Genomic DNA, 25,577 nt, shown 5'->3' on the forward strand with positions numbered 1-25,577 from the left:
TAAAGCCGGGTCCCCGTGGCACTTGTAGCTGCCAAGGCCATGGCTGGTGGGGGTAGGGGAGAAGTCCTCCTAGGGCTCTGGGGGATCAGAAAGAGAGGAGACCATCAGGCTACAATCAGCAGCAGGTCAGGGACAGAGAGGGGCCGCCCACGGGAGCTCTAGGCAGGCAGTGGCCATTCCACCCAGTGTTCCCCAGAATGCTCTCCACAGCATCCCCCAAGGGCAGAGTCATCCCCAACAATGATGGGGAGCTCACTACCCACATGCCTGCTGGCCCCATCTCATGGATGTCCTCTGAGAGTAGACGTGTGGCCAACAAGGAGTTTCAGAGGGGGATGATCCTGGCCCAAGGCTGCACAGCCAGTGTCAGAGATGCCCACCTCCAGCCTCGTTCCCTGTCCCCATTCATACACCTGGCCAAGGCAGAGCCAGGCAGACTTTGATCTGAAGTCCTCACAGAGCTTGCATTGTCTGCCTGCTGCCCATCCCAGCTCCCACTTTCCCAGCCCGCCTGCTCCAGGCGCTTCACACAGGCCATCCTGTGCCCTCTGCCTGGCATCTCTCACAACACTGTGCAGAGCATCCTACCCACTGTCTCACGCCCTCGCTGGTTGCTTGCATTCTGTCCTCAGCACAGGCCTGCCTGTGTACCCAAGAGGAGAGGCCAGCCTGTTCCCAGCACGTGCAAAGCTTCTCTCTGGGGTGGCCTGGGAGAACTGGACAAGATGGCGGCTGAGAAAGCCTGTGGGCCTGCTGCTCGGCACTGCAGCTGCATGACCCATTAGCTCCCCTTCCGGCTGTCCCTGTGGACCTCTCCTTCCCACCTTCCCATCCTACAACTCCAGGCCTATCCACTTGGAGTCCCCTCAGGGGGTGGCTAACCAGGGATGGGAAGCAGGGTAAGGGGGACCAGGCCCCAGCACTCAGAGGTACCTTGCACCCCCACTCCAGGGTCAGGACCCAGCTCCTGCCAGATGTGGCTGCCAACCCACAGCTTAGCTCTTGGCAGCACGGCCTGCGGTGCCCAGACACGTGGCTCCCACAGCTGCCCTCTTCCTGCCCACGTCCTCACTTCCCCTGCTCCCCGCCCTTGGCAGCCAGTGCTGCCCCCAGAGTCCATTGCTTCCACCCCAGGGTCCCAGAGGGGTAGGTGGACACCTGGCAGCCACTTCTGAGCCTGACGTTGGCCCTTGGCACTGTGGCTTGACATTGGCTGTGGGCCCTCGTGGAAACTCTGTGAGTGAAAAAGGTTTTATTTATCTTTATTGGAAAGGCAGATTTACAGAAAGATGGAGAGACAAAGATCTTCTATCCACTGATTCACTCCCCAAATGGCTGCAACAGCCAGAGCTGAGCCTGTCTAAAGCCAGGAGCTTCTTTGGGGTCTCCCACACGAGTGCAGAGTCCCAAGGCTTTGAGCCATCCTCCACTGCTTTCCCAGGCCACAAGCAGGGAGCTAAATGGGAGTGGAACAGCCAGGACATGAACCCCACAATCCAGTGAGGAAATATGAGGCTGGGGGAGAGAGCTGGCTTGCCCTGGCTTCGCAGGGACGGGAGCCGGCCGGCGGGTGCCCAGGTTGAGGCCAGCTGGCAGGCACGAGCATCCTGTTTTGCCCTGGGCCGCTGCTGTTTAACTTGGTTGTGACGACTGGTACGTTGGGCCTGTGTCAACAGGAACCACACAGGGAACACACTCGGTGTCCACGTGGCCTCAGGCCGGGCAGGGCTAGCGGACAGCATGGGGGCTTCTGGAGTTCCACCTGCTGTACCGCAACAAGCACTGTGGGCACACTGTCCCAGTGTGGGGACAATGTGCCGCAATGGGACATGTGGTTCTGGGCACCACATTGGCCTCACGCTCACCGCAGAACCAGCATTGGAGCCAAGCAGGTCGGTGGCAGCGTGGGTAAGGGGCAACTCTAACGGACAGTCCACTGTTGCCGTGCTGTGACCCGTGACAGATCTTTAAACCCCCTGAGCTGGGTCCTAGGGTGGAGCACCCAGGCCAAAGCTGGGGCTGAGCCCTAGTGAGAGGAGCTTTCCCATACCAGGAGCACAGCGCAGGGGCCCGGGCCCCAGAGCGACCTCAGAGCTGGTCGGACTTGGCCTCAGTCACCTCCTTGGTAACAGAGTTCACTGTGACCTAATGAACAGGCAAGAGCTGAGGAACTCAAGAATGTGTTGGTGAGGGAGCCCCGGGGTCTGCTCCGAGTACCCCTTCGTTTTGTATACACGGCCACCGGCCCTCTGGGTGACTGTTTCCTGGGCACCTCCCAAGGGCCAAGTCCTCCGTGTGCTGCAAGTCAAAAGTGACCAGGTCTCTGTCCTCATTCTGGAGACAGGCCACCCTCCGGGGCTACAGACAGGCCACCACAGTGGCCCCATCATGGATACCTGCAAACAGGCAGAGGTGGGTGCCCCCATAGTATTTTATAGGCAGGCAAATTGAGGCACAAAGCAAAATGAGCTGCCCATGATCACACATCTAGTGCAGATGGGCTGGGATTAGAACCCAGGACGTTAGAATCCAGAGCCCATGTCCAGTCAGGTGCCAGAAGTTGGGAGAGCAGTTTCCCCCAGACTGTGTGAACCCTACAAGGATGCAAAGTCCTCGGATTTCACTTCATTTCCCTCACCTCCCCTCAATCCCACGTGTCCTGGAGGAGCCCTCCTGGAGAGCTAGTGGCTTGAGCGTCTGGGAGGAGATTCTGTCAAAGAGAATGAACCAGGCCCAGAAAGACACACACCGCATGATGGCATTTATCTGTGCCATCTAAAAGGGAAAACAAAAACAAATAAACAGAGCCCAAGAATGACACCACAGCTCCCAGGGTCGGGGCAGGGGAGGAAGCGCAGAGATGAAGTGGTGATGTGGCAGGTGGATGGGGCAAGGAGCTCAGGCGGGACCTGGCAGACCTGAGGACAGAACTGAGTCACGCAGGGTGCGAGGAGCGCTGCTGCCCTAGCCACCCAAGCCCCCAGAGCTGTGCGAGACCCCTGGCACGTGTAGTCACCACACACTGAGTATCCTGTCACCTGCGTGCCTATCTCACACCTGCAGGTGAGACACGCCTAGCTTATCTCACGATGGATCACTTATGTTTATTTGTTTGGAAAGCAGAAAGAGAGCTCTCCCACATACTGGTTTACTCCCCTGAAGGCTTGTCACAGTTAGGCCTGGGCGCCAGCCAAACCAGGAGCTCAGAATCCCAGCTGGGTCTCCCACCTGAATCCCTGAGTTTTCACCAGCTGCCTTGCAGAGTGTGCACCTGCAGGGAGCCAGAATCCGGAGCAGAGCTGGGACTGGAACCCACATGCTCTGGTTGGGATGTAGGGGTCCCAAGCAGTGCCTTCACCTCCCCCACCCCGTACCTAAATGCCCATCTCTCCAACTTATTTTTAAATGGAGTTGACTGAAGGGATTGTGTGGGCTCTGGCCCCTCTGTTACTGGGGCCTGCAAGGTCAGGAACAACGACTCTGCTCTCTGATGTTGCCAGCAGCCGATCAGGGGCCTGGCAGGTATCCTCCAGCATCAGCAAGCAGTTATCAAGCTGATTGGTCAACCAACTGAATAAGTGCACATAGAGTTGGGACAGAGACTCGACCCAACTGCAGGAACCTGGAGCTTTTATTGACAGCAGTAAGTGCACAGCAGACATGCCACACCGGGGCAGAGCGCCCCGTGCAACTCTGCACCAGGGCACAGCGCTGGACCCTTCTCAGCAAGTGGCAGGCTGAGGGGGAGGCAGACAGAGCAGGAACTGGTTCTAGAAGCCTGGAGACTCAGGCCCTGGGACTGTGTCTGGTAGAAGCTCTCCCGGGCTGGCTCAGGCATCTCCCCAGCTGGGCAGCATCTCCGGCTCCGTCATTCAGGCGCTCAGCACCAGAAGGTCCTGGGGAGGGGCAGCATGGAGAAAGTGGTGAAGGGGCAGCCAACACTCGTCTGCCCCTGGACTGGACCTGGGGTGCTCCTGAGAATCAGTAACCCCAAGACACACTGCTCCCCATTTGTGACGAGGAAATCAAGACTCAGAGAAGCTCAACAGCTTGGCCAGCATCTTGCAGCTGGCAACTGCGCAGGGCAGGTGCAGGATGTGAACTCTGGCCACTAGGCTCCAAGGTGTCATTTTTGAACACATCATTCTAGACTGTCTGATCAGAGCCATGTTTGCAAATGAAATCCTGGAGAGACTGGCCGAAACACCGCACGCTATCCTAGGAGGAAATCCATCTGTCTAGGAGACACGTGCACATTTGTTTTCTCTGCAGTTTTCTAGTTTCAGATGATGAGCAAATGGAGTTCTTGTCTTGTGGAGACCAGAGCCCTTGGCCTGAACTTGGGAGCAGCCACCTCGCTTACAGACCAGTCTTCCCTTGAAGGTCTCCTCCCCCGCGGGCTGGGGGTGCTCGGCCCTGTGCTCACCCCCTTAGCGAGTGTTGGGCACACAGTCAGCGCCCCATAAACATGTCTCCAGGGACCCACATCACACGTCCACTTTGGGCAGGTGCCTTCCCACCCTGAGCCTCAGTTGTCCCATCTGTAACGTAAGAGCTGCGGCCTCCATGGTGAGAATCCAATGAACTTACGTATGTGAGTTTCCCTTGAAACGACCATGTTCCTTGTGCCTGAGCCCCATGTTGAAGGAGCAGGCCCCTGCGCCCCCTTCCTTCCCTCCTCCTCCAATCCTGGCTCCTCCTCAAACAGGGAGTCCCAGCTGCTCATACCTCCAGGACATCAATGTCTGCATTGCTGAAGTCAATGTTGAGGATTTTAGGGAGAGGGACGCCAGAACCCAGCACAGCTGCCAAACAAAAATCATGTTTAGGGGCCATTCCTGTCCCGGCAGCTCCACTTCCCATCCAACTCCCTCCTTGTGGCCTGGGTAAAGCAGTCGAGGACGGCCCAAAGCCTTAGGACCCTGTACTCATGTGGGAGACCTGAAAGAAGCTCCTGGAACCTGCTTTCAGATTGGCCTAGTTTAGGCCATTGTGCCCTCTTGGGGAGTGGGCACAATGTAAAATCTGCCTTTTCAACAAAGATAAACCTTTAAAAAAAAAAAAACTTTAAAACAGAACACAGTCACTGCTGACTTTAGTCAACAAGCTATGAAAATGCCATCCCAAGCCACCCCCGCCCCAGACAGTGGGGCCGGGCCCAGCCGCAGCCCTCACTCACCATTCATGGCGGGCATGAAGGCCAGGTCAAAGATCTTCCCCACCAGCACCTCCAGGAGGCCCACCTGCCAGGCAGGAAGAGGACTGAGCACAGGCAGGGGCGCAGCCAGTGACATATGAGAACTTGGGGGTTTCTGGCAAATAGAGCCCCTGGGATCACCTAATCTCTCTCAGCAGACACCCTGTAGAGCCCCAGCTGCCTGTCCAACACAGATGGGGTGGCCAAGGCCCTGGCAGGGTGAGCACTGGCCCTGGCCACAGTGAAGCAGATGCTAAGGGAAGCACATGGGTGGGGGAGCAAGGGTGGCGGCCCCGAAGGTGCCATGATATGGGAGACAGCTCCGGGCCCTGCGGCCAACAGCCCCGGCTCTTCTCAACCCCTCCCACTCCTGCCACCACCAACGGTTAGCTGCCGTTGGGCTCCAACAGATGCCAGCTTCGACCCTCAGCTGTGGAGTGGGTCAGGAAGCCTGCATGTGGCATCACAGTGAGGGTCATGGGCAGCTCCCTGGAGACTGACCACAGACCCTCGCAGCAGCCCCCATATCTGAAGATGGTGCCTCTGTGGGCTCTAACAGCAGTAGATGGGAAACAAACGTAGGACTGCCTCTGTACCAACAGCTACCAATCTCCGTCTTGCCATGACTCCTTAAGCACACAGTGTAAGAAAGGCCCCCATGGCATTTATGGCATCCCAATACACAAGGGGAGCAGCATTCAGAGTAGCAATTAAGACACTCCTCAGACACCTGCATCCCTTAGGGGAGTGCCTGGGTCCAAGTCCAGCTTCCGGTCGGTGTGCACCCTGGGTGGGGAGAGGGGAGGGTGGTAAGCAGGTGATGGCTCAAGTACTTGGGTCCCTGTCACCCCACCGGGGACCTGGGTTGGGTCCCAGGATCCTGGGTGCAGCCTGGCCCAGCAATGTTCCAGGCGTCCAGGAAGTGAACCCATGGAAGGGAGCTTTGTGTCTTTCAAAGAAATTCACACACCAGAAGGCTAATAGAGGATATGAGAGGATGTTGGCATGCTAACCCTTTGTTCCCCTAGGAGTCCAACTCCTTCCATATCAGTTGTGATGTCTGGGTCAGTTTCCTCTCTGGTGATGCCTCAGACAGGCATCCCAGGAGATGAGATCTTGGTGCATACAGACTTAGGGCAGAAGGGGAGTCTCCGGAGCCTGGGAGTCGTTGAGGGATACGAGACAGGGCCAGGAAAGGAGGCAGGACCATGCCCAGCAGGCGAGCATCCTATGGTGGGTGCTAGGAGAGGCAGTGTGCCCAGACCCAGGGGTCAGCAGGGGGCCTAGAATAGATCCATGCCAGCTTGCCTGACACCTCGGGGGAGGGAGGTTAGGTGAGGGGGAGGAGGGATGTGGCAGTCAAGGTCACGCCGGAGTCAGCAGCCTCCTAACTCCAGGAGGAATCGGGACCTTAGGACCTTTGCATCCCCAAATGCAGAGAGCTGGGCCTGCCAGCAGCTCCCAGCAGGGGCAGCCAGTTACCCCAGGTCTGTGCCCCCTGCACCCCAAGCACAGAAGAAGCCGTGGGTCTGCACTCCACCACTCTGCCCATTTCCACGGGGCTGCCCAGTGCTGTGCCACCCACACCCCAAGCTTGCTGGTCCTGCAACCTCGCAGGGCCTCCTTCCCTGAGTCTCGGTACTCACATCAAAGTTGCCCACATTTGAGGTTCTGAGGTTGAGCTCGGTCCTGCAGGGACAGGACACAGTCCTGAGAAGCAGCCACAGACTTTCAGCCAGGAACCCCCACACCCTCAGGAAGATGAGCCCTGACTGGCCCAGGGGCAGGGCAGGAGTTGTGATCACCGAGGACAAGCTGGTTCCCAGACACTGAGCACTGCCCATTGGCAGACGCCATGCCCAGAGCCTTCTGTGGGCTCTGCCACCTGCTCGCTGCGGGACCTCAGCCCACACCCTTTGTCTCTCCATGCCTCAGTTTCCTTAACTGCAGAATGGGTGCTGCTTGGACTGGACGAGGGAGTCATATATTGTGTCTAGAATCACGTGTGACACCCAGTGAGGGCTACACACACAGTGACGGTCATCACCGCTTTGTTTAACTCTTGCAGAGATGTCATGAGGGGTAAACTGAGGCCCCAGCACAACTTGTCAGGGTCACAGAGCCCATGCCCGGAGCCTGTGCCCTCGGCTGTTGAGCTGCTCCATGAGGTCTAAGGCCTTGTCCCATATCGGTCACCTGCAGCTAAATTGCAATTGACCATCTGGCTCCAGAGGAGCCATTTGCAAGGACGGGCTCAGCATGGGGAAGGATGGGGCCAGGAGCATAGGGTCCTTCATGGGAAGGCATCTCCACATAAGGCCCTGCCTTCCAGGCCTCCACACCCACCCTCCACCCTGGCCACTCTGCTGGTGCCATTCCTCCCCAGCCTTTGGCTGAACGTCACTCCTGGGACGCCCATTGCCATCACATTATGAGCCTTGCTTTAGCACAATGTCACGTGGGACCCCCACATCGGAGTGCCTGGGATAGAGTCTCGCCTTCACTTCCCACCCAGTCCACTGCTCATGTGCCTGGGGAGGCAGCAGGGGATGGTTCACGTCTTTGAGCTCCTGCCAACCTACATGGGAGACCCAAAAGGGGTTTCTGGCTCCTGGCTGCAGCCTGGCCCAGCTCTGGCATTTGGAAAGTGAACCATTAGATGGAAGATCCTTCTCTGTCTCTTCTTCTGCCTTTGCCATTCAAAATCAATCACTCAATCTTCTAAAGACAGAAAATGAACGTAAGCACACCCTGAGGGAGGAACCAGAGGACCCCAAGCTGTGAGGCCGCAGGTCGGAGCCTGGTCCTGCGAGTCACTTGCGTCATTAGTACCAATGTTGTTGTTGTTGTTGGCAGTTAACAGTTAACAGAACAGATATGTTAGGACTGTGGCCTCCCCAGCCAGGCCCAGCTCTGACCGTGGACTTCCCCAGGCCTGACATCCCCCCATTGCAGCAGAGCCCAAGACACCTCTCAGGGGAGCAGCTCTCTTACTTGTCCAGTTTGGTATCGATCATGAGTTTGTCTCCTTCCACGGAAAAGGAGGCCAGGAGGTCGGTGTTCTGGAGGGAAAGGCAAAGAGAGTGACAGGTCACCGGCCCGAGGAGCTGCTGCATGCTGGGGAGCACCGACATTCCCAGCCACACTCAGGTGGCCTTGGCGGCCCCTCTGGGGGCAAGGGGACAGAGAGAAGGAGGAAGGGAGAATAAAATCTTTGCAAATTTGTCACAGGAAGAGCGGAACAAATGCAGATAAAGGTCACGGAAACCCTAAGATTGACAAGGTGGGAGGAGGGAACAGGTGTTTACTGAGTTGTCTGCTGTGCATCAGAGGTGGGAGTGGCCAGCAGCCTATGGGGCTTACACAACGTGAGCCAGTGCAACGGGACTGGATGCCATCGCGGCCAATCGTAACAGTCCCACCCTCCAGGAGAGGGCATTAAAGACCCTGGTCCTCCAGCCAGGAAAACCCCTCACCCCAAATAAATAAACAGGGCTTATGGAAAAAGTGGTGAGGAGTGCTGACTGGGAGATCAATGGGCCCTGAGTGCCTGCCACAGGAGCCCCAGCTTGCTCTGGAAACCAAGGAAGGAAACAAATACAGGAATAAGTCAGACGGAGAAAAGGGTGGGAGAGAAATGAGACAGTGAAGCCAGCATGTGCCAAGGCCCCCAGGCAGGAAAGAAGCTGGCCATGGAGACACCACATGGCCAGAGAGCAAAGGAGGCAGGCGTGCTCCCGGAAGCTGCAGTGGGGCTGTGGGCATGGTAGGAGCTGGGGCCACCCTGGAGTCCCAGCAGGGCCCTGAGCTGCATGGGCCCACACAGGCACACACACACACACACACACACACAAGCTGGGGCTGCAGTGGGAAACCTTCCCCAGCAGCAGCTCATCAGAGGTGGGGGCAGCTGTCCTCCACCCTGGGCAGGACTTGGCCTCTTGAATCCCTCCGCCAGTGATGACCTGAAACGACACCCCTGCACACAACACTATCGCCCCAACAAGTGGCCTTCCCAGCACCGGCTTCCTAAGTGGGGCGGCTCCAAGGTGCTCAGCCTTGCAGGTGGAGAGAGCAGGAAGATCTGGCAGATGGGAGCAGAGCCTGGTAACAACTGAACACGTGAACACTGTTCACGGAGCAGCTGCTATATGCTGGACTGTGGCTCAGGTAGTGAGTGAGACAGCAGGAGTCTTTATAGCAGTCAGCCAGCAAACACTCACTTCCCAGTGTCAGGTCGGGGCTACGAAGCAGGATAAAGCAACTGGGAGAAACAGCAGGGAGACAGAGCAGCTCTCACTGTTGTAGACAGTGTCTGAGATCTCTCTGGACAGATGACTTCTAAGCAGAGACCTGCAGGAAGCAAGGGACCAAGCTCTGCAGGTGTCTGGGGCTTCTAGTAGTGAAGAGGGTGGGGAGGGCAGCACGTGCAAAGACCCTAACTCAGCCCAGCAGCTGGGAGGCAGCCAGGCGATGGTCTCGTGGACTCTGAGCACCACGGCAGGTGCTGCTGCTTCGTGTCTCAGCCCTGCAGGACACGATTTATGTTTTAGGAGGAGTCTTCTCTGTGAAGCAGCAGTGGGAACTGTTGTGTTTCTGTCTGTCCCCCATGAGGTACCAGGGACCAGGGAGTCATCTGTCTGGGTTCCCAGGAGAAAGCTGGAGGGCCGGCAGATGCCCAGGAAATGCTGCACATGGACAGCCAAAGCTGCTGGGCATGCCACCAGGAAAGTGACAGCAGCTGGCTTGTAGGCAGCCTTGCCAGTGCCTGGTGCTGTGCCAAACATCTATGAGTGCCCCATTGCCATGTCCATGCGAGAAAGGAGGACTCCAGGCCCAAGGTCACACAGCACGAGTGAGAACACTGGGGCTTGGGTCAGATCCATTACAGCAGGGGATGGGGAAACTTGGGGAGCATCAGTGAGCCCAGGGGCTTGGAGGCACAGCATCCGGCAGGGATCCCTGCACCCCACACACTCACCACATCAATGAGGCAGATAGTGGTCTCCACGTCGTTGGGCTGGGAGACTGTGACCTCCGAGGTGGCAAACACCTGCACCAGTGCCTTGTCCTTCTGCAGAGTCACCGACGGCGGGTTGGGCACCTGGATCTTGATGGTGAGCGGCCGGGCCTCAGGGTACTGCTGGAACACCTGCCAGGACAGTTAAGGGGCACCAGGCAGGTGGGCAGGGTGCCCAGAGGCCATCAGTCACCCCCTCCACGAGGGCCTTCAGATCCAGCACACGGCCGAATGACACCCAACACAGGCAAAGCTGATACCCCTGGGTGGGCAGGACAAAGTGGCCACAGAGCACCTGCACTGGCCACGCCTCCACCCATTCTGCTCCCAGCCCAGGCACCAGCTCGGTCATCAGCAAACCTAGCACCTAGTTCAGCCATGGGATCTCACACCCAAGTCAGCCTCTAGCCAAATGGCTCTTGGCACCTCAGCACCTTGGGCCCTGGCTGATCTGGGCAGTCTCCCCAATTCCAGGCTCTCTCAGATCCCTGGTATCCGCTCCCCACAAACCCCTCCCCCTCCATCAAGGCTGTCCCAGCCACTCCAGCCCCTCCCAGGGTCCACCTGCAGCCATTTCAAGGCCTGAGGCCCCACTGTCATGCCCAACCCTGTTGCTGCCTCACTAGGTGAACGCTTCCAACCTTTGCTTCCTCCCTTCTATCCCCAGGGGTGCGAGACGATTGGAACCAAATCCAAGTGTTGACTCTAAACAGAAATCACAAGCTGGAAAATACCGTGCATGTACGCGGTGCTTCGCCCAACTACAGGTGCCCAGGACAAAGTGGAGGGTCCTGGGTGCCAGAGCACCGCGCCATTGCCTTGACGCTTTCAGCCACAAGAGGGCGATAGCGACCGCCCGTTGAGCTTGCTCTCCGCTCCCTAATGTCGGTTATGGTTTGCGCTCTGGAATTACACCCAGGGCTGCACAGTTCTGCTGCTCCAGAGCGCCAGCTTTTCCCTCTGAGCTGCCAGCACCCCTTGTGCCCGGCCCTGTGTGTCACCATCGCCTGCATCCTATTTTGACAGCTCGGAGACCTTAACCTCTTGCCCAAGTCACACAGCCAGGACCAACCTTGCCCAGGCTGGTCCACTGCCCGTAGCTCAGCCCTCTGCCCCATCACAGGAGACCAGCCTCATCTCTGCACTCCTGATCCAAGCACCCCCCACGGTGGTAGATGCATTCCCTTCCTCTCCCTTCCCCACCCTCCCCTCCCAACGTACCTTGGGAATCAGGGCTCCGAGTGTGGATGTGGTGAGGGGAGGAAGCTCCTCGAACTGCAGAACAAGCAGAAGGCTGCCATAAGCCACAGTGGTCACCGGGACTGCCAGGAGCGGCTAGCACAGTGGTCAACTCCCACAGCCAGGGGGTGCCTTTCCCCGAGCCCCCACCCCAGGTTAAATGGGCTGGGCCTGTGATTCCGAGTCCTGGGGCTACAGGACAGGTATCAGTTGCAGAATCTCCCTCCTCCAATAACCCAATAGCTTGTTCCAACCAGGGGACATTGTCATGTCTGTGACCCTCCACTCACACCCACACACCAGGGCCCACACATCCTGGCCCTGCTTATCCCTGAACCCCACAATGCGTTGCCATTTGGCAGAGCGATACAGCGCCCATGGCAGCCAGTCCACCCACTGCATGGAGCTAGCAAGCAAGGTTGGCGAGGCACTCCCAGGGACACTGTCTTCTCACTGGCCAACAGATCCTTGGGCTCCTACGATGGAATTCTGGAGTACAGGTTGGCCATAGGAGTAAACAGTGATGGCTGTGGAGCAAATGTCCTGGGGTCGCCAAAAAAGGCAGATGCTAGCCGATACAATGGAAAGATGGACAGGAATATAGAAAGATAATGGATGAGTAGAAGGCTAGACAGATGGGTGGGTGAATGGGTGGGGAGATAAGTTGGTGGATGGATGGATGGATGGGTAGGGGGAGAGATGGAGACCCCCGTGACTGGCTCCTGCCCACAGCCCAGCTGGCAGCATGGCGCTCACCATGCCATCGGTGATGTCAATGTCCAGTGCCCTCTCCTTCTGCAGAAGCGTCAGCACCGAGCCGAGGAAGTTGGCAGAGATGGCCAGCTGGGAGTTGGTGTTGTCGCCCATAGGGGGCAGCTCTGGCATCCTAGGCCTGGGGGATACCGCAGGTCTCCCCAGTGGGTAATCGATGAGCTCACCTCCGGCCTCCCCAACCAGAGTCTGTGGGAGCAGAGAAGAGCAGCTCAGGGGGACAAGGACCCAGGGGGAGGGGTGAAGGGGAAGGGCTGACGGTGCTGCCGCCTCCAGACAGCCTGCTTGGATGCAGCTCCTGGATCTGGGCTCCTCTTGGTTAGGGTCCCAGCTCTCCTTCCACCTGTGTGCAGCCAGGAGCGTTTGTCATCACAGGCACGGGTGCCCCTCCTGCCACTCTGCATGTGGCTCTTCCCTCCCTCACACTCTTCCCTTGCTCTAGCCAACGCTCCTGGTGGATCTCATTGTCACCTCTTCCAAGCAGCCCTCCTGAGGCTCTGTCACCACTCTAGACTGATAACTGCCTCTTCATGGGAGGGAGTCTTTCGGACCTGCCCCCTCCCATGGAGTCTTGGTTCTGTCAGGGTGAGGGGGCAGTCTGCCTCACTCCCTGTTGTTCATCCAGCCAGCGGCCCAGAGCCTGCTCTTTATGCAGTAGGGAACCCCAGATGTCACTGGCCCACAGGAATGCACTAAGAGTAAGCAGGTGTGCACCTGCAATGGCTGCGGGGGGCACGCAGCAGGTGGGGATGCCTGCTTGCCAGATCAGCCATGTACTGGAGGGGCCAGGGCTCCAGCCCCGGCTCTGTGCTCCTCTACCCTTGAGATTGGCCCAGGGGGCAGTGCTGACAGTGTGGAAGCTCAGTGATGCTATGCAGCAGGACTTTTAAAAGCTCACAGCCAGAGGATAGTGGAGTGCTCCTGTGTCCTGAGGGTGATCCTTCCAACAGTGGGCAGCAAGACCACCCCAGTCAAACCCCAGACACAGCCTGGTCACACCCCAGGTCCTAGCTCTGTGACCTTTGGCAGGTGCTCTGCCTTCTCTGGGCCTTGAGCCCTTGGCATGTGTGCCAGTGTGTGTGGCTGTGAGCGGAGCCTAGTACCACCTGCACCAAGCACCCAGCACACCTCAGGCAAGGGTCGGCTCTGGGGATGCCTCCTAACATGGTCCCCAGCAGGTGTCTGGGGAGCCGGGGAGACTCCCAGAGCCCTTGGAAGGAGACCAGGGGCCCCAGGTTCACCCCTGCCAATGGGGACCTTGGCTCACCCCTGCACGTGGGGAAACTGGCTCACCCCTGCCCTTAGGGAGCCCAGCCCACCCCTGCCAGCCCAGCCCAGCCCACCACCACTGCCCCTGCCCAGCCCCAACACTCACATTGAGGTCCAACTCCAGGAACTCGCCCGTCACCAGCGGGAGGCTGGAGAAGGTGTACTGCACACTTCCCAGGATCCCCAGTGGCACCAGTGCTGCAGGCAAAGATGGGGGTCACGGGAGACTGCCCCATCCCACCCAAGAGCCTGCGACCGCTCAGCCAGGCACACAACACGGGAAGAGCACAGAGCCAAGGTTCCAAGTGCTACTCCCCTGCCCAGCCTCGTCCTTTCTGTGGGGCCTCAGACACATTGCCTTCCCGCTCTGGGGGCCTCAGTTTCCTCCTCCATAAAATGGGCCATCTGGGGGAAGAAGGAAAGATCCTGGAGGCAGGTGAGCTTTACAGATGGTGCCGTGTCCCAGGGAAACAGTTATGGTTCCCAAAGGCAGTGAAGACAGCGGCCCCACCCTGTGGGACAGGCTCTCCCGTCTTGGTTCGTCCTGTCTGGGGTAGCTGTCCTCCAGCTACCTGGAGTCCCAGAGCAATGGGGGCACAAGGACAGAAAGGGCTGCCTGCAAGGTCACTGGAGAGGGGCACTGCAAAACTCAGGGGGCTGCCATCCCTCACATCTGCATGGGAAGAGGTCCCTGGAGTGGTGCAGTGTGCACGCTGTACAACCATACAGGCACACTTGCCTTCAGAAATGTTTGCTCCCGACCCTGGTTCTGAGGGTCCACCAGACTCGTGCTGGCCCTTCTGGTAGCTGCAGGCAGCCCCTCACTCAGAGAGGAGAAGCCAGAGAGGGTCTTTGCAGGTCACACACAGCCCTGCTGCTGCGGGGTACCCGGGTCCTGGAGTGGGGGGAAAGCTCATCCCTCTTGGTGCGATATGGCGACAGAGGGAAGGCTGGGTTGGCAGGGCCGCCATCCCCCCGGCATGCTGAGCCCCAACAAGTGCAGACAGTGGCAGAGGACTCACAGTCCACGAGACCCAGCTGGTCGTTGACGAGCCCCAGTACCACATCCACGATGGGGCAGAGCTGTGGGGAGAAACAGCAGGAAGCCGGGATGACACATGCACACAGGATGACCGCTGGCTTTGCCCAGTCACATTCCTCCCCATGGCCCTTCCGGCAAGGTTCTGTCCCTATTCCCATTTCACAGATGGGTCAGCTGAGGCTCACAGCTGCCTCCACTTGCTACTCAGCAGATGGCCTGTGTCCTTCTCAACCACTCCGCTCTTTACCCCTTAGTGTTCTTCCCCTCCAGGTTCCAGGATTCTTTCCCTGCCTCAAAGAACTCACCCCAGACCACGGTCTCCCTGCCCACCCGCACACACACCTACATGCCACTAGAGACGGTGATGGATGGACCGGGAGAAGCCTCACTCCCTGTGCTGGTCGGTTCTTACCAGGTCAGGGAGGACGTTGGCCAGGACTCGATTCACCAAGTTGTCCACGAGGTTAGGGAGAAGCCTGTAGGGAGGGGAGCAGGCTCTGGGCAAGGGGCTCGCCCAGATTGTGGCTCCCCGGCCGCTGGTTCAGGCTGTGAGCGCCCGGTGTCCAAGAGGACCAGCAGGACGGAGTCCCCTCCCCTGCGCCAGTGGTCAGGACACCCAGGGCTGCCTGTTCTCCAGCAGGCCGAGCATGGTTGCAGACCTGCTCGCTCTGCTCCGCCTGAGGTTGTCTGTCCCTTTCCCCCATCCTGGAAACAGGTGCCTTGTTCTGGAACATTCTAGGTGCTCAGTAAATCTTGGTAGCAGTCACTATAATGTGTTCAGAGCAGCTGGCTTCACTCTCAGCTCTGGCTTCCAGCTAACCCAGAACCAGGGAGGCCAAGGTGATGGTCCAAGTGGCCAGGCCCCTGCCATACCCACGCAGGAGACCCAGATGGAGCTCCCAGCTTCAGCTGAGCTCAGCCCCAGCCATGGCAGGCATCTGGGGAGTAACCCACAGATAGAAGCCTTCTTTCTGTCTGTCTCTTCCTCTGCCTGCCTCTCAAATATATAAAAGAAAGTAATATTAAAAAAAAAAAAAAAGATTGGGATGTGTGATCCATTTTACAGACCAGGAAGTCAAGGCTCAAGAAAGTAGTACAGAGTAAGAGGTAAACTCATGGCTTGCATCCTGGCTCTCCCTCCAACCAGCTAGTCTGGAGAGAGACAGATGACACCTGCAGAGCCATCTGCAACCCAGGAGAACCCAGGGTAGAGGGATGTCAATGGGGCCAGCCCCCTGCCAAAGGCACCTCTGCCCCCACCACTCGCACCTCCCCCAGGTTGGAGCTGGCTGCGGGGCTGTGCAGTCTGACAAAGCAAAGCAGCGTGGCAGCACAGTGGTGCTTAGAGGCACCAGGCATGGTTGGTCTCCGTCTCAGGGGGCCCACCTGAGGGGCTCCTGGCACAGGCACCCACCCTCGCAGCAGCTTCACTTTGATGCCTCCCAGGAGGGTATCGCAGCGCTCGATGACCAGCCGAGGGTACCCTGTGCGGTCCATGGTCAGCCGGACCTTGGCAGTGATATTCACTTCCACCGCGATGTCCAGGAAGCCGATGAGGCTGCAGGTGACCAAGGCACCAGGGTGACAGGGGGTCACACTACAACCTCTGCCCTTCCTGGCTCACCCTTCCTGGGCCTGAGCTCCAGTGGCTGCCGCCGCTGCTGCCATGCCCCTTGCTCGTCTCGGGGCTTGTGCAGCTGCCGCCAGACCTCCTGCCAACCACCCTCTCTCCCTGCCACCACCCTGTCCCACGTGCAGGCAAGGACAGCTTCAAAGTCCAGGAGAACACGGGTCAGCGTACCCAATGGGCTCCAAGGCGATCGTCCCACTCCTCCAATTCTCAGACCCCTCCAGGGCACTCACCTTTTGCCATTGATGGCCACACGGGTGTACAAGCTCAGGTAGACGCCGACGCCAGGCAGGAGCCGCACAGACACCCGTGGGAGGGTCAGCTCCACAATGCGCAGCCTGTGTGGGCCAGGGTGAGTGTGGGCCGTGAGAAGCAGCCCCACTTCCCCCTGTGGCCTGGGAGGACCGTCCCCTCCCTCCTGGCCTCCTCCACTCCCCATCCAGGCTTGAAAGAGGCCTGAGGTTCAAGGACAACAGTTGGAAAACACAGAGGGAAAACTTGCCACGAATCACCACCTTACAGCCCGGAAACCCACAGCCTTCCGTTCACTTCCTGCCAGTCGTGTTTCTACATCCACCAGCCATTTCCCTGTCTAGCCCCACGCCTGAATCCCTGAATCTGCCTGAATCCCTCCTGTGCATCCTTCCGATTTTAGTCCTAGGCCCTCCTCCTCCAAGAAGCCTCCCCTGACCTCACCGGGTAGATAAACTCCCCCATGCACTACATCCCCAGCTGTTGCTGTGTGACCTTCCATGCCCACAGACCCCCACCAGCCTGCAGGAGCTCCAAATGTTTGTTAAATTAAATACCAGTTACAAGGAAGCTATGTATCCTTGAATTAAAAATTACAGGAGCTGGCATTGTGAAGCAGCATGTCAAGCTGCAACCCGCAGCAACTCCATCCCCTATCAGAACATCAGTGTGTAATCCAGCTGCTCCACTTCCCATCCAGCTCCCTGCTAATGGCCCAGGAAGGCAGCGGAGGATGGCTCGAGTCCTTGGGCTGCGTCACCCACATGGGAGACCCAGAGGAAGCTCCTGGCTGCAGTCTGACCCAGCCCAGCCACAGCCATTGCAGCCATCTGCAGGGAGTGAACCAGCAGATGGGAGATTCAAAACAAAACTATAGTATCATAGCACATGCTTTTACTTCTTTGAGCTTTTTTTCCACTTAAGCTCTGTTACCGTGCACACAAGTGGAGAAACAGACTCTATTTGCAGGCTCAGGAGAGATCCAGGGCCCCTTACCCTGTGATGCCTTGCACGGTGCTCAAGATGCCGCCCTCACCAAGCACGCCCAGGACGCCCCCTCCTCCAAGAAGTCCTCCGTCACCCAGGAGACCACCTCCGCCAAGCAGGCCACCTTGACCGGACAGGATGCCATCTGCTGCCAGCATGCCTCCAGTGCCCAGCAGGCCACCAGGGCCCAGTGCCCCAGTGGCCACGCCAGGTGGGAGCTCTCCGGGCCTCAGGTCTCTCCGCAGGTCTCGCCGATAAAGCCGGTGCCCAGAGGTGGGGACCTCTGCCGACCTGTACCGCCCCGATCCTCCGTAGCGGCCACGTCCAGGGTCTGCAGCACGGTAGTCCTCGCTTCGCAGGTCCCGGACGCTGCCGTCCGACTCCAGGATCTCCCCGTAGCGGTACTTGCCGCCCAGCTGGGCGGTGTTTTCGTTGGTCTCCACGTGGCCGTACCTGTAGTTCCCGCCCAGCTGTTTGCCGTTGGTGTATTTGGGAGGGGGCTCTCGGACATGGAAGTCATTGTAGGGGACGCCACCAACACCTCGGGGGAATTCAACGCGTCTGTAGTCATCGTAGCGATGGCGCCCTCCGCCCAGAAGACCACCAGCGCCACCGAGCAGCCCTCCGCCACTGCCCCCCAGGAGACCACCACCACTGCCCCCTAAGAGCCCCCCACCACTGCTGCCTCCACCCAGCAGCCCCCCACCGCTGCTGCCTCCACCCAGCAGTCCCCCACCGCTGCCCCCTAGAAGCCCCCCACCACCACTACTGCCCCCACCCAGCAGCCCCCCACCGCTGCTGCCTCCACCCAGCAGCCCTCCACCGCTGCCCCCTAGAAGCCCCCCACCGCTGCTGCCACCGCCACCCAGTAAGCCTCCCCCCAGCAGGTCACCACTGCCTCCTCCACTGCCACCACCCAGCAGGCCTCCCAGCAGACCGCCTCCCCCACCACCTCCGCTCCCGCCTCCACTTCCACCGAGCAGGCCCCCCAGAAAAGGTCCACCAGCAGCCGCGCCAGCTTTACCCACGGGCACCTCGCGCAGGGCCGATTGCAAGGCATCGCTGCGCTCCAGGGCGCCCGAGATGGCTGTGGGAAAGCAAAGGCGCACCATTAGCCATCAGCAACCTACCCACCTCCTCTGCCTATCACGCATGCACCACTGGGCTCCATTAATTCTCCTTCCCTGGAGATGGGGGGCCAAAATGACACCCATTTTCCAAATTAGGAAGTGGAGGCTCAGAGAGCTCAAGTCACAGGTGACTCTAGGGCCCAGTTCACAACTATGTCGAGACAATCAGCATCAAGACCCTATGGGGATAACAGGCATACAGTAGGTGCTCAGAAAATGACAGCCAAAAGCAAAAGGGAAAATGGAGGCCCGAGTGGAATGGCCAGCTAGCCACTTGGTGTGGAATCTGTCAGCGTGTGTTGTCTGTCTTTGGGCAGGGTTGTCTTTGGGTTGACTGGCCCTGCCCTCCCCAAGCTTCAACCACCCCCGGCCCCCTCTAGGGTTAGACTCACCGTTACTCAGCACATTCTTGGTAACCCTGAGGACTGTATTTGTCTCTTGGCAGACGCCACACACTGCAGCTGAGGCCAGAGTAGCCACACACCAGGCTACCCACATGCTGGTTGCTTCCTGCCAAGGAGACAGTCACTGCAGGTTGCGCCCCCTGGCACCACCCTGGCCAGCCAAGAGTCGCATCGAGAGCCTGAGACCTGGACCAAGATCACACAGCAGGACAGGGTCCAAAATTCCTGGGCCCACCCACTGTACTTTTCAAATCTGGTGACCCAGATCCAACGTATGGCCGGTGTGACCCAGAGTGTGGATGTCGGATTCTTCCCTAAAACGAGAGCCACACGCAGAGCGGCAGGGAGAGAGACCTTGGGAATCACAACAGAAAAAGTCTGCTCTCTCACTCACCCATCTACCCATCTGCTCATCTCCCCCTTGCAGCCATCCATCTACAGCCATCCAGCCTCCCATCCATCCATCCATCCACCCATCATCCATCCAGCCAGCCAGCCAGCCAACCTCCCATCCATCCATCCATCCATGCATGCATGCATCCATCCATCCACCCATCATCCATCCATCCAGCCAGCCAGCCAGCCATTCATCCATCCATCCATCCATGCATCCATCCATCCATCCATCCATCCACCCATCATCCAGCCAGCCAGCCAGCCAGCCTCCCATCCATCCATCTATCCATCCCCCCATCATCTATCCAGCTTGCTCAGGTCGTGAGTGTGAGCAGGCTTCTGTCTCCATCCCTGAAGGACTTTCTGTCCAGGCCCAGGGGACAGCAAGACTCGAGCATGGCTAGGGAGCCTGGCCTCCTGGGCTGTGCAGGATGACCTCCTACCCCTGCCTAGGCTCAGCCACAGCTCAGGGAAAAGGCTCCTGCTTACCCTAGGAGGTGCCCGCAGCTCAGCCCTGGGAGGCCCCTCCCCGTGTCCCTCCTGTGTTTGGCTGTCTGGTCACTCAGGAGCCTTATGTAGCAGCACGAGTCTGAGCCTGGACCCATGAGATGTGTGTTATGACAAGAGACCGGAAGTCAGATTTGCTCTGCAAACCGGGCATGGAGCCCCCAAAACCACAAGAGTTTGTGGTTTGTAGCTAATTGCAAGAGCTGTGCCCAATCCCGGATGCTGTCACACGAGCTGGGATTTATCAGCCCTTGGTCTGGGCACATCCTGGAAACCCCAGCAAGGTCCCCCAATGTGGGCAGGGAAGAGGCGCCCAGCACTGTACTTGGCACCTGTTGATCCAAGTTCAGAACTCCCCACGTGCCCTTGGGCAGTCGCCTTCCTTTTCTGAGCCTGTTTGTTCTGCACCTGCTCAGCAGAGGGGATCCCTGCCTCCATACCCAGGGGGACACACATGAAACTCCCCAGACTTGAGGCCGGGCCTGGAGAGGTAGGCCTCCTTCAACCTGAACCAAGTTTGTAGCAAGCTATTTTATGGCATCCCCCTAAGGTGAAAGAGCTAGCACCCCTCCTCACACCCATGTCCCACCAGCCTTCACCCACACCTGTTCACCTGCTCCGTCATCCTTCCTGTCGCTGGTAATGCAGTCAGCTAGTTGTCTGCCCCCCCCCATGCATCTCCACTGACTGCCTCAGCTCCCAGGCTGTCCTGACCATCTTCTTGGGGGATCAGATCTCTACCCAGTGAATGCATAACTCAACTCTGTCTGGTAGGCTGTGACCCCTGCATGCAGCCACGAAGCCCACACTACCTCGGTATAGCACATGCCATTACCCCCAATGAGTCAGCTCCTGGCCCTTCCCGGGTGCCCCCTTCAGCCCAGACCCCTTGGCTCTCAGGGCTTTTCACGTTCACTCCCGCTCCTCTGCTCACACAGAGAGCACCACTCTGCCCCATCCCCTCCCATCACCCTCTGGCCTCCCTGCCTCTGGGTCTTTGCATATGCATATCCCTTCCACCTCCATGCTCCACTGACAACAATGTCAGCTGCTTCTGGAAGATTCCCATAGCCCCTGCCCTGCCTCCAGACCGTCCACATGTCCCAGGAGCCCATTCTCAGATGTTACTTTAAAAAATTGTTTTTATTGGAAAGGCAGATTTACAGACAAAAGTAAAGACAAAGATCGCCCATGTGCTAGTTCACTCCCTAAATAGCCGCAATGGCAAGAGCTGAGCCAGTCCAAAACCAGGAGCCTGGAGCTCCTCCAGGTCTCCCACACACAGGTGCAGGATCCCAAGGCTTTGGGCTATCCTGGACTGCTTTCCCAGGCCACAAGCAGGGAGCTGGATGGGAAATGGAGCATCCGGGACACGAATTGGCACCCATATGGGATCCCAGCACTTACAAGGTGAGGATTTAGCCATTAGGCTATCACGCTGCGCCTGTCTCTCTCTCTTTTTTTTTTTTTTTTTTTTTTATTTCTTTATTTGGAAGTCAGTTCACTCCACTGGCTCAATCTCCACCTCTCAGGTGCCTTAAGGGAACAGCTGAGAGCACAGACTCCTGAACTGGCTGCTGGGTCTGACCTCTACTGCTGTTCTTGCTGCTTCCTTGGTTGTGAGCTGGGGAAGAGAACTCCCTTGGCCAGCAAAGCTTTGCCAGCAGCACCCTACACACAGTAGGGGTCGCTAGGTGTTTGTTTGCTTCCTTGATTTTGTTTGTTTAATCCAAGACAGGCTGCAGGAGATAGCTCCGCCTGCAAGTTCATTTGCAGATTCCAGCGAGAGCCAGGGCTGGTTCTAGGGCAAGAGTCAGGAACCGGCGATTCAGTCCAGATCTCCCGTGCAGGAGCCCAGCACCCTAAGCCACCAGTGATGCTTCCTGGGCTCTTCACTGACTGCCAGGAAGCCAGAGCTAGGAAGCCAACTCGGGCACTCCGACCTGGGGCCCGGGACCCTCCACCACTGGACCTGGATCCCGGCTAGCTCCTGTGACAGACAGCTGCTCTGAAAGGCCATGAGGGGCAGGAGCAAGCAGCTTTGCCCCTAGTGTGGGCTGTCTGACCACTTCCTGTGGGGGCTGAAGGAGCTCTGGGTACCGGGACCCTGAGTGTCACACAGAATTCTGCGTTCCCAACTCCTACCTGTGCTTTGTGCTCCTCACAGTCTCAGCCTGGCTATCTGGGAAGTGGGCACAGCTGCCCTTGCCCTTCCAGGATTTCCAGGATGACACAGGAAGCATCTGGAACATTCCTGAAGCATCTGTCAGGCAGACTCGGGGCAGTGCATCCCCCTCTGACTCCTGCACACCAGGAGACTGACCCCAATTCCTGTGGGTGATGTGGGTGATGGTGCTGTTTGCCAGCTGGGTTTGCTCTACTTTCAAATCTCTGGAGAGAAGGAGGTGAGTGCTGTGAGGAAACTCCCACCTGGGACGATGTGTCCTCATTTCAGTGCCCGATTTTGACTCTGCTTCTGGCCCAGCTTGCCACTAATGCACCTGGGATGTGTTGAAAGGGGAGGCTTGAGTGCTTGGGCACTTGGAACTCACACGGGAGACTCAGCATTCCAGGTGCTTGGTTTCAGCTTGGCTCAGCCCTACTGCTATGGGCATTTGGGGACTGAACCAGCTGGTGGAAGATCTCTGTATATATCTCCCCAACTCTGCATGTTTTTCAAATAGAAAATAAATCTTTGAGAGCAGAGGTTTTGCACACTGGTTAGTTGCCTCACTTCAAGTCCCAGCTCAGTTCCAAATCCAGTCAGGAGGTGATGGCCCAAGTACCTACATCCCTGCCACCCATATGGGAGACCTGATGGGGTTCTGGGCTCCTGCGTGTGGCTTGGCCCAGCCCTGGTTATTGTAGGAATTTGGGGAGTAAACCAGTGGAACCAGTGACACCATCACTATTCACGGGTGCGCCTTTCTGTTCCGCCAGGGATCTGGGGCCGCCTCACGCCACCAGTTGGACAGTGTCATGCACACACCATGGTGCTGTCAGCCACTCAAGGTCCTCCATCCCAGGCCCAGCCAGGCCCCAGGGCCCATGGGGCTGCCCCATCCCCTTCCCCTGCCCTGGCCACTTTGAGAGGATTAGCATGGTCCTGGCGCCAGAGAGATCACCTGGGCTTAGCATCCCAAAGGCTCCTTTGTCTGGAGCTGGAGGTACCGGACATGGCCTGCCTGCAAGGACACCCAGATTCCTGGGAGGTGACTCACCCAAAGGCAGCATGGTCCACAGGGGCCTCAAGTGCTGCTAAGGTTTAGAACAGATCAGGACCACCCCCTCCAAAACCCCTCCATTCAGCCCTGCTCCCTGCCACCCCATATTCCAGCCTATTCAGAGGCCAAGGTTTGGATCCCAGGCTAAGCTGAGGCAGGTGCTGGCTTCAAGCCTAGACCTCGGCCACACCCAGCTATGTGGCCTTAGGCACGTCCCTCAGCCTCACCAGGCCTCAGTTTCTCATATGTACAATAGGACACCTGGTCACCATGGATGCTACACCTCGTGGAGTAGGAAGCATCCCGCTGTGTCTGTGTCCCAGGACCTGGTACAAGGGCTGCTCTCACTGCTGTCCTGTGCAGCCACAGGAGCTCACCACAGCAGGGCAAGCATTGCCCCTGGCTTTGAGGAACAAGAATGAGCAAGGACAACTCATTGGTCAAGGGCAAGAATGAGGCCAAGGTAGCAGCCATCCTCGGGGCAGCTCACAGAATTCAAGCATTCTATTCCAGCTGCACAGACTGACTCAGACAGAGCTTGGGGCAGAGACAGTCCCCCCCCACACACACACCAGCCAGTGTTTCTGCAGGGAGCCTTGAACCCCAGACCTGGGGACTTGGGGGAGTTTCTGTGGGAACTCCCACTGGAAATGTTAGCATGGAAGGGCTGGTAGTGGCAGGATGGGTGGGTGAGGCCAAAACAGGCTAGAAGGGAGGAGGGCAGGAGGCCAGGGAGCACGCCCTGGGCCACAGCAGAGGGGAGCACAAGGGATGAAGGCCTGGCAAGGACGTAGCCTACTCAGCCCTGAGACAAGAGCTCTGGGAACTGGGTGCTGCTGAGGGGCGAGTCCCCAGCCCGAATCCTGGATTGGCCCTCCGGCTCTGCTGCACTTCATGCTCAGACAGCTGATGGAGAGGACAGGCCTGGATGGAAGGGTCATGTTGGGTTTTGCTGGAGACCACAGGGCTAGCCTGAAACCATGCAAAATCCAGCTGTTGGTCATTGCTCCACAGGCCACACCCACCATGTCTATGGTGCAAGCCGCTCACTGAGCTACAGTGATGATCAGGAGATGCAGGGAGAAAGGAATAAACTTAATCTTCCAGCAGAGCCCCCAGCGCTGGATCTGGCAAGTAGCTACCGCGGCCAGCATGACCAGGGTTGGAGAGCGGGTGACATGCACTTGAAAAAATAAGAAATGAGACAGACACAGACCACAAAAGTAAGAGGCTAGAGGGAAGCCCCCTTCTCCGAGGAGGAAGATCAACCTAGAAGGCTCACTGCCTTAATCTTTTATTGAACTGCTTGGAGAGTCAAATTATAGGAGTTGATGTGGCACAAATGCTGATCGCTCTGCCCCATACTGATGTTAACCAGCCAGTGCCAGGAAGCACAGTGTGAGCCGAGTACAGAGAGTGCATGACTGTCCCAAGATCTCGTAAAGCACACAGTCCTGCGACCTTGGACTGTTGCCCAGCTGTGGACCTTTGCCCACAGGTCTTGACCTTGGTTTAGATTTTTGCCCACACCCAGACCGTTGCCTGAAGAGTTTGACCTTGGTCTCCAGCACCTGCAGTGGATGAACTCAAGACAGAAACTCCCCTGCTCTTCTATAAAAAGTCACATTGCTATGCTTTACAAACTGCCTGAGGCAGTAGCAAGCACCAATAATACATGGTGTGTATATGGGACAAAGAGAGGCAGGCAGGGAGGGAGGGATAAAGGGAGAGAGGGAGGGAGAGAGGAGAGATGGACAGACAGATGGAAAAGTGGACGGATGGACGAGTGGGTGGGTGGGGAGATGGATGGATGGGAGGAGATGGTCACCAGGCAATTCCTATTGGAGCACAAACCTTCAGATGACATCAGCTCTCCTCTGCCTGGCCCTTGGCCCCCAATCCTCCGATCAGTTACCAGAGTGCTGGTACCTCCTCACCCAGGCCCACCCATGGGTCTCACCAAGGAGACTCATCTCAAGCAGCAGAGCAGAGTCCAGGACCAAGACACAGGACCTCCCACTTTGTACTGTGGGCCTTGGTCAGCAGGGCTCTGCCTGGCCATAGTTTCCCCATGTGTACCAGGAGCGTCCGGCATGGCGTTGTCCTGGGTGTGTCCACCTGTGCTGTGTGGCCAGTGGGTATCTCCCTGGGGCAGAGCAGGTCTCATTCATCCTGGTCTCCAGGAGCACTGGTTCCTTTCCCATCTGGCAAACTCCTATTCACCCTTCAAAGTCCAGCTCAGATGTCCCTTCTGAGAAGTGTCCAAGACATAGAGTGATCAAAAGAAATGGAGGGGGCACAGGGAAGTGGGGCAGGACACAGAAGCTGCTCAGTCCTTCCAGTTAAGTGTGGGCTCACAGCCTCAGTTGCCAGGTCCCGTCTCCTCGCCGCTCCCTGGATCCCCTGATCGGGGCTGTTTGTGGGGCTGACCCTGGAGGTGGAGGCCCATCTGGGACTTTAAGGAACAAACCAACCGGGAGGTTCAGAGATCTGGGAGGTGTTTATTGAA

The 25,577-nt window shown here is 57.9% G+C and overlaps 1 protein-coding gene across 1 annotated transcript; it reads right to left on the reverse strand.

Annotated features, from left to right (window-relative positions):
- Window positions 1–3,854: 3,854 nt before the first annotated feature.
- Window positions 3,855–19,035, reverse strand: BPIFB4 (BPI fold containing family B member 4). The gene is made up of 16 exons (XM_040981127.1): window positions 18,930–19,035; window positions 18,432–18,494; window positions 17,417–17,948; window positions 16,402–16,506; window positions 15,953–16,096; window positions 14,951–15,014; window positions 14,519–14,579; window positions 13,603–13,694; window positions 12,213–12,416; window positions 11,439–11,492; window positions 10,179–10,349; window positions 8,192–8,259; window positions 6,844–6,886; window positions 5,180–5,243; window positions 4,729–4,805; window positions 3,855–3,896 (listed from the first exon to the last, which is right to left on the reverse strand). The coding sequence occupies exons 1-16, from the start codon at window positions 19,033–19,035 to the stop codon at window positions 3,873–3,875; spliced, it is 1,872 nt and encodes a 623-aa protein (XP_040837061.1). The 3' UTR covers window positions 3,855–3,872.
- Between the last annotated feature and the right edge of the window lie 6,542 nt (window positions 19,036–25,577).

This window comes from Ochotona curzoniae, unplaced genomic scaffold, assembly GCF_017591425.1.
Source record: "Ochotona curzoniae isolate NIBS_2020 unplaced genomic scaffold, NIBS_Ocur_1.0 contig_3520, whole genome shotgun sequence".
In the NCBI taxonomy this organism is placed as follows: Eukaryota; Metazoa; Chordata; class Mammalia; order Lagomorpha; family Ochotonidae; genus Ochotona; species Ochotona curzoniae.

Bases quoted from the DNA above. Each gene is read 5' to 3' on its own strand.
- BPIFB4 (XM_040981127.1), bottom strand. From the start codon at position 19,035: ATGTGGGTAGCCTGGTGTGTGGCTACTCTGGCCTCAGCTGCAGTGTGT. The intron at 15,015-15,952 runs GTGGGTGCCTGT...CCCTCCCTACAG, and splicing joins AAAGTGAAGCTGCTGCGAGG to GCTTCTCCCTAACCTCGTGG. The intron at 5,244-6,843 runs GTGAGTACCGAG...CCTGCCTGGCAG, and splicing joins CAAATGTGGGCAACTTTGAT to GTGGGCCTCCTGGAGGTGCT.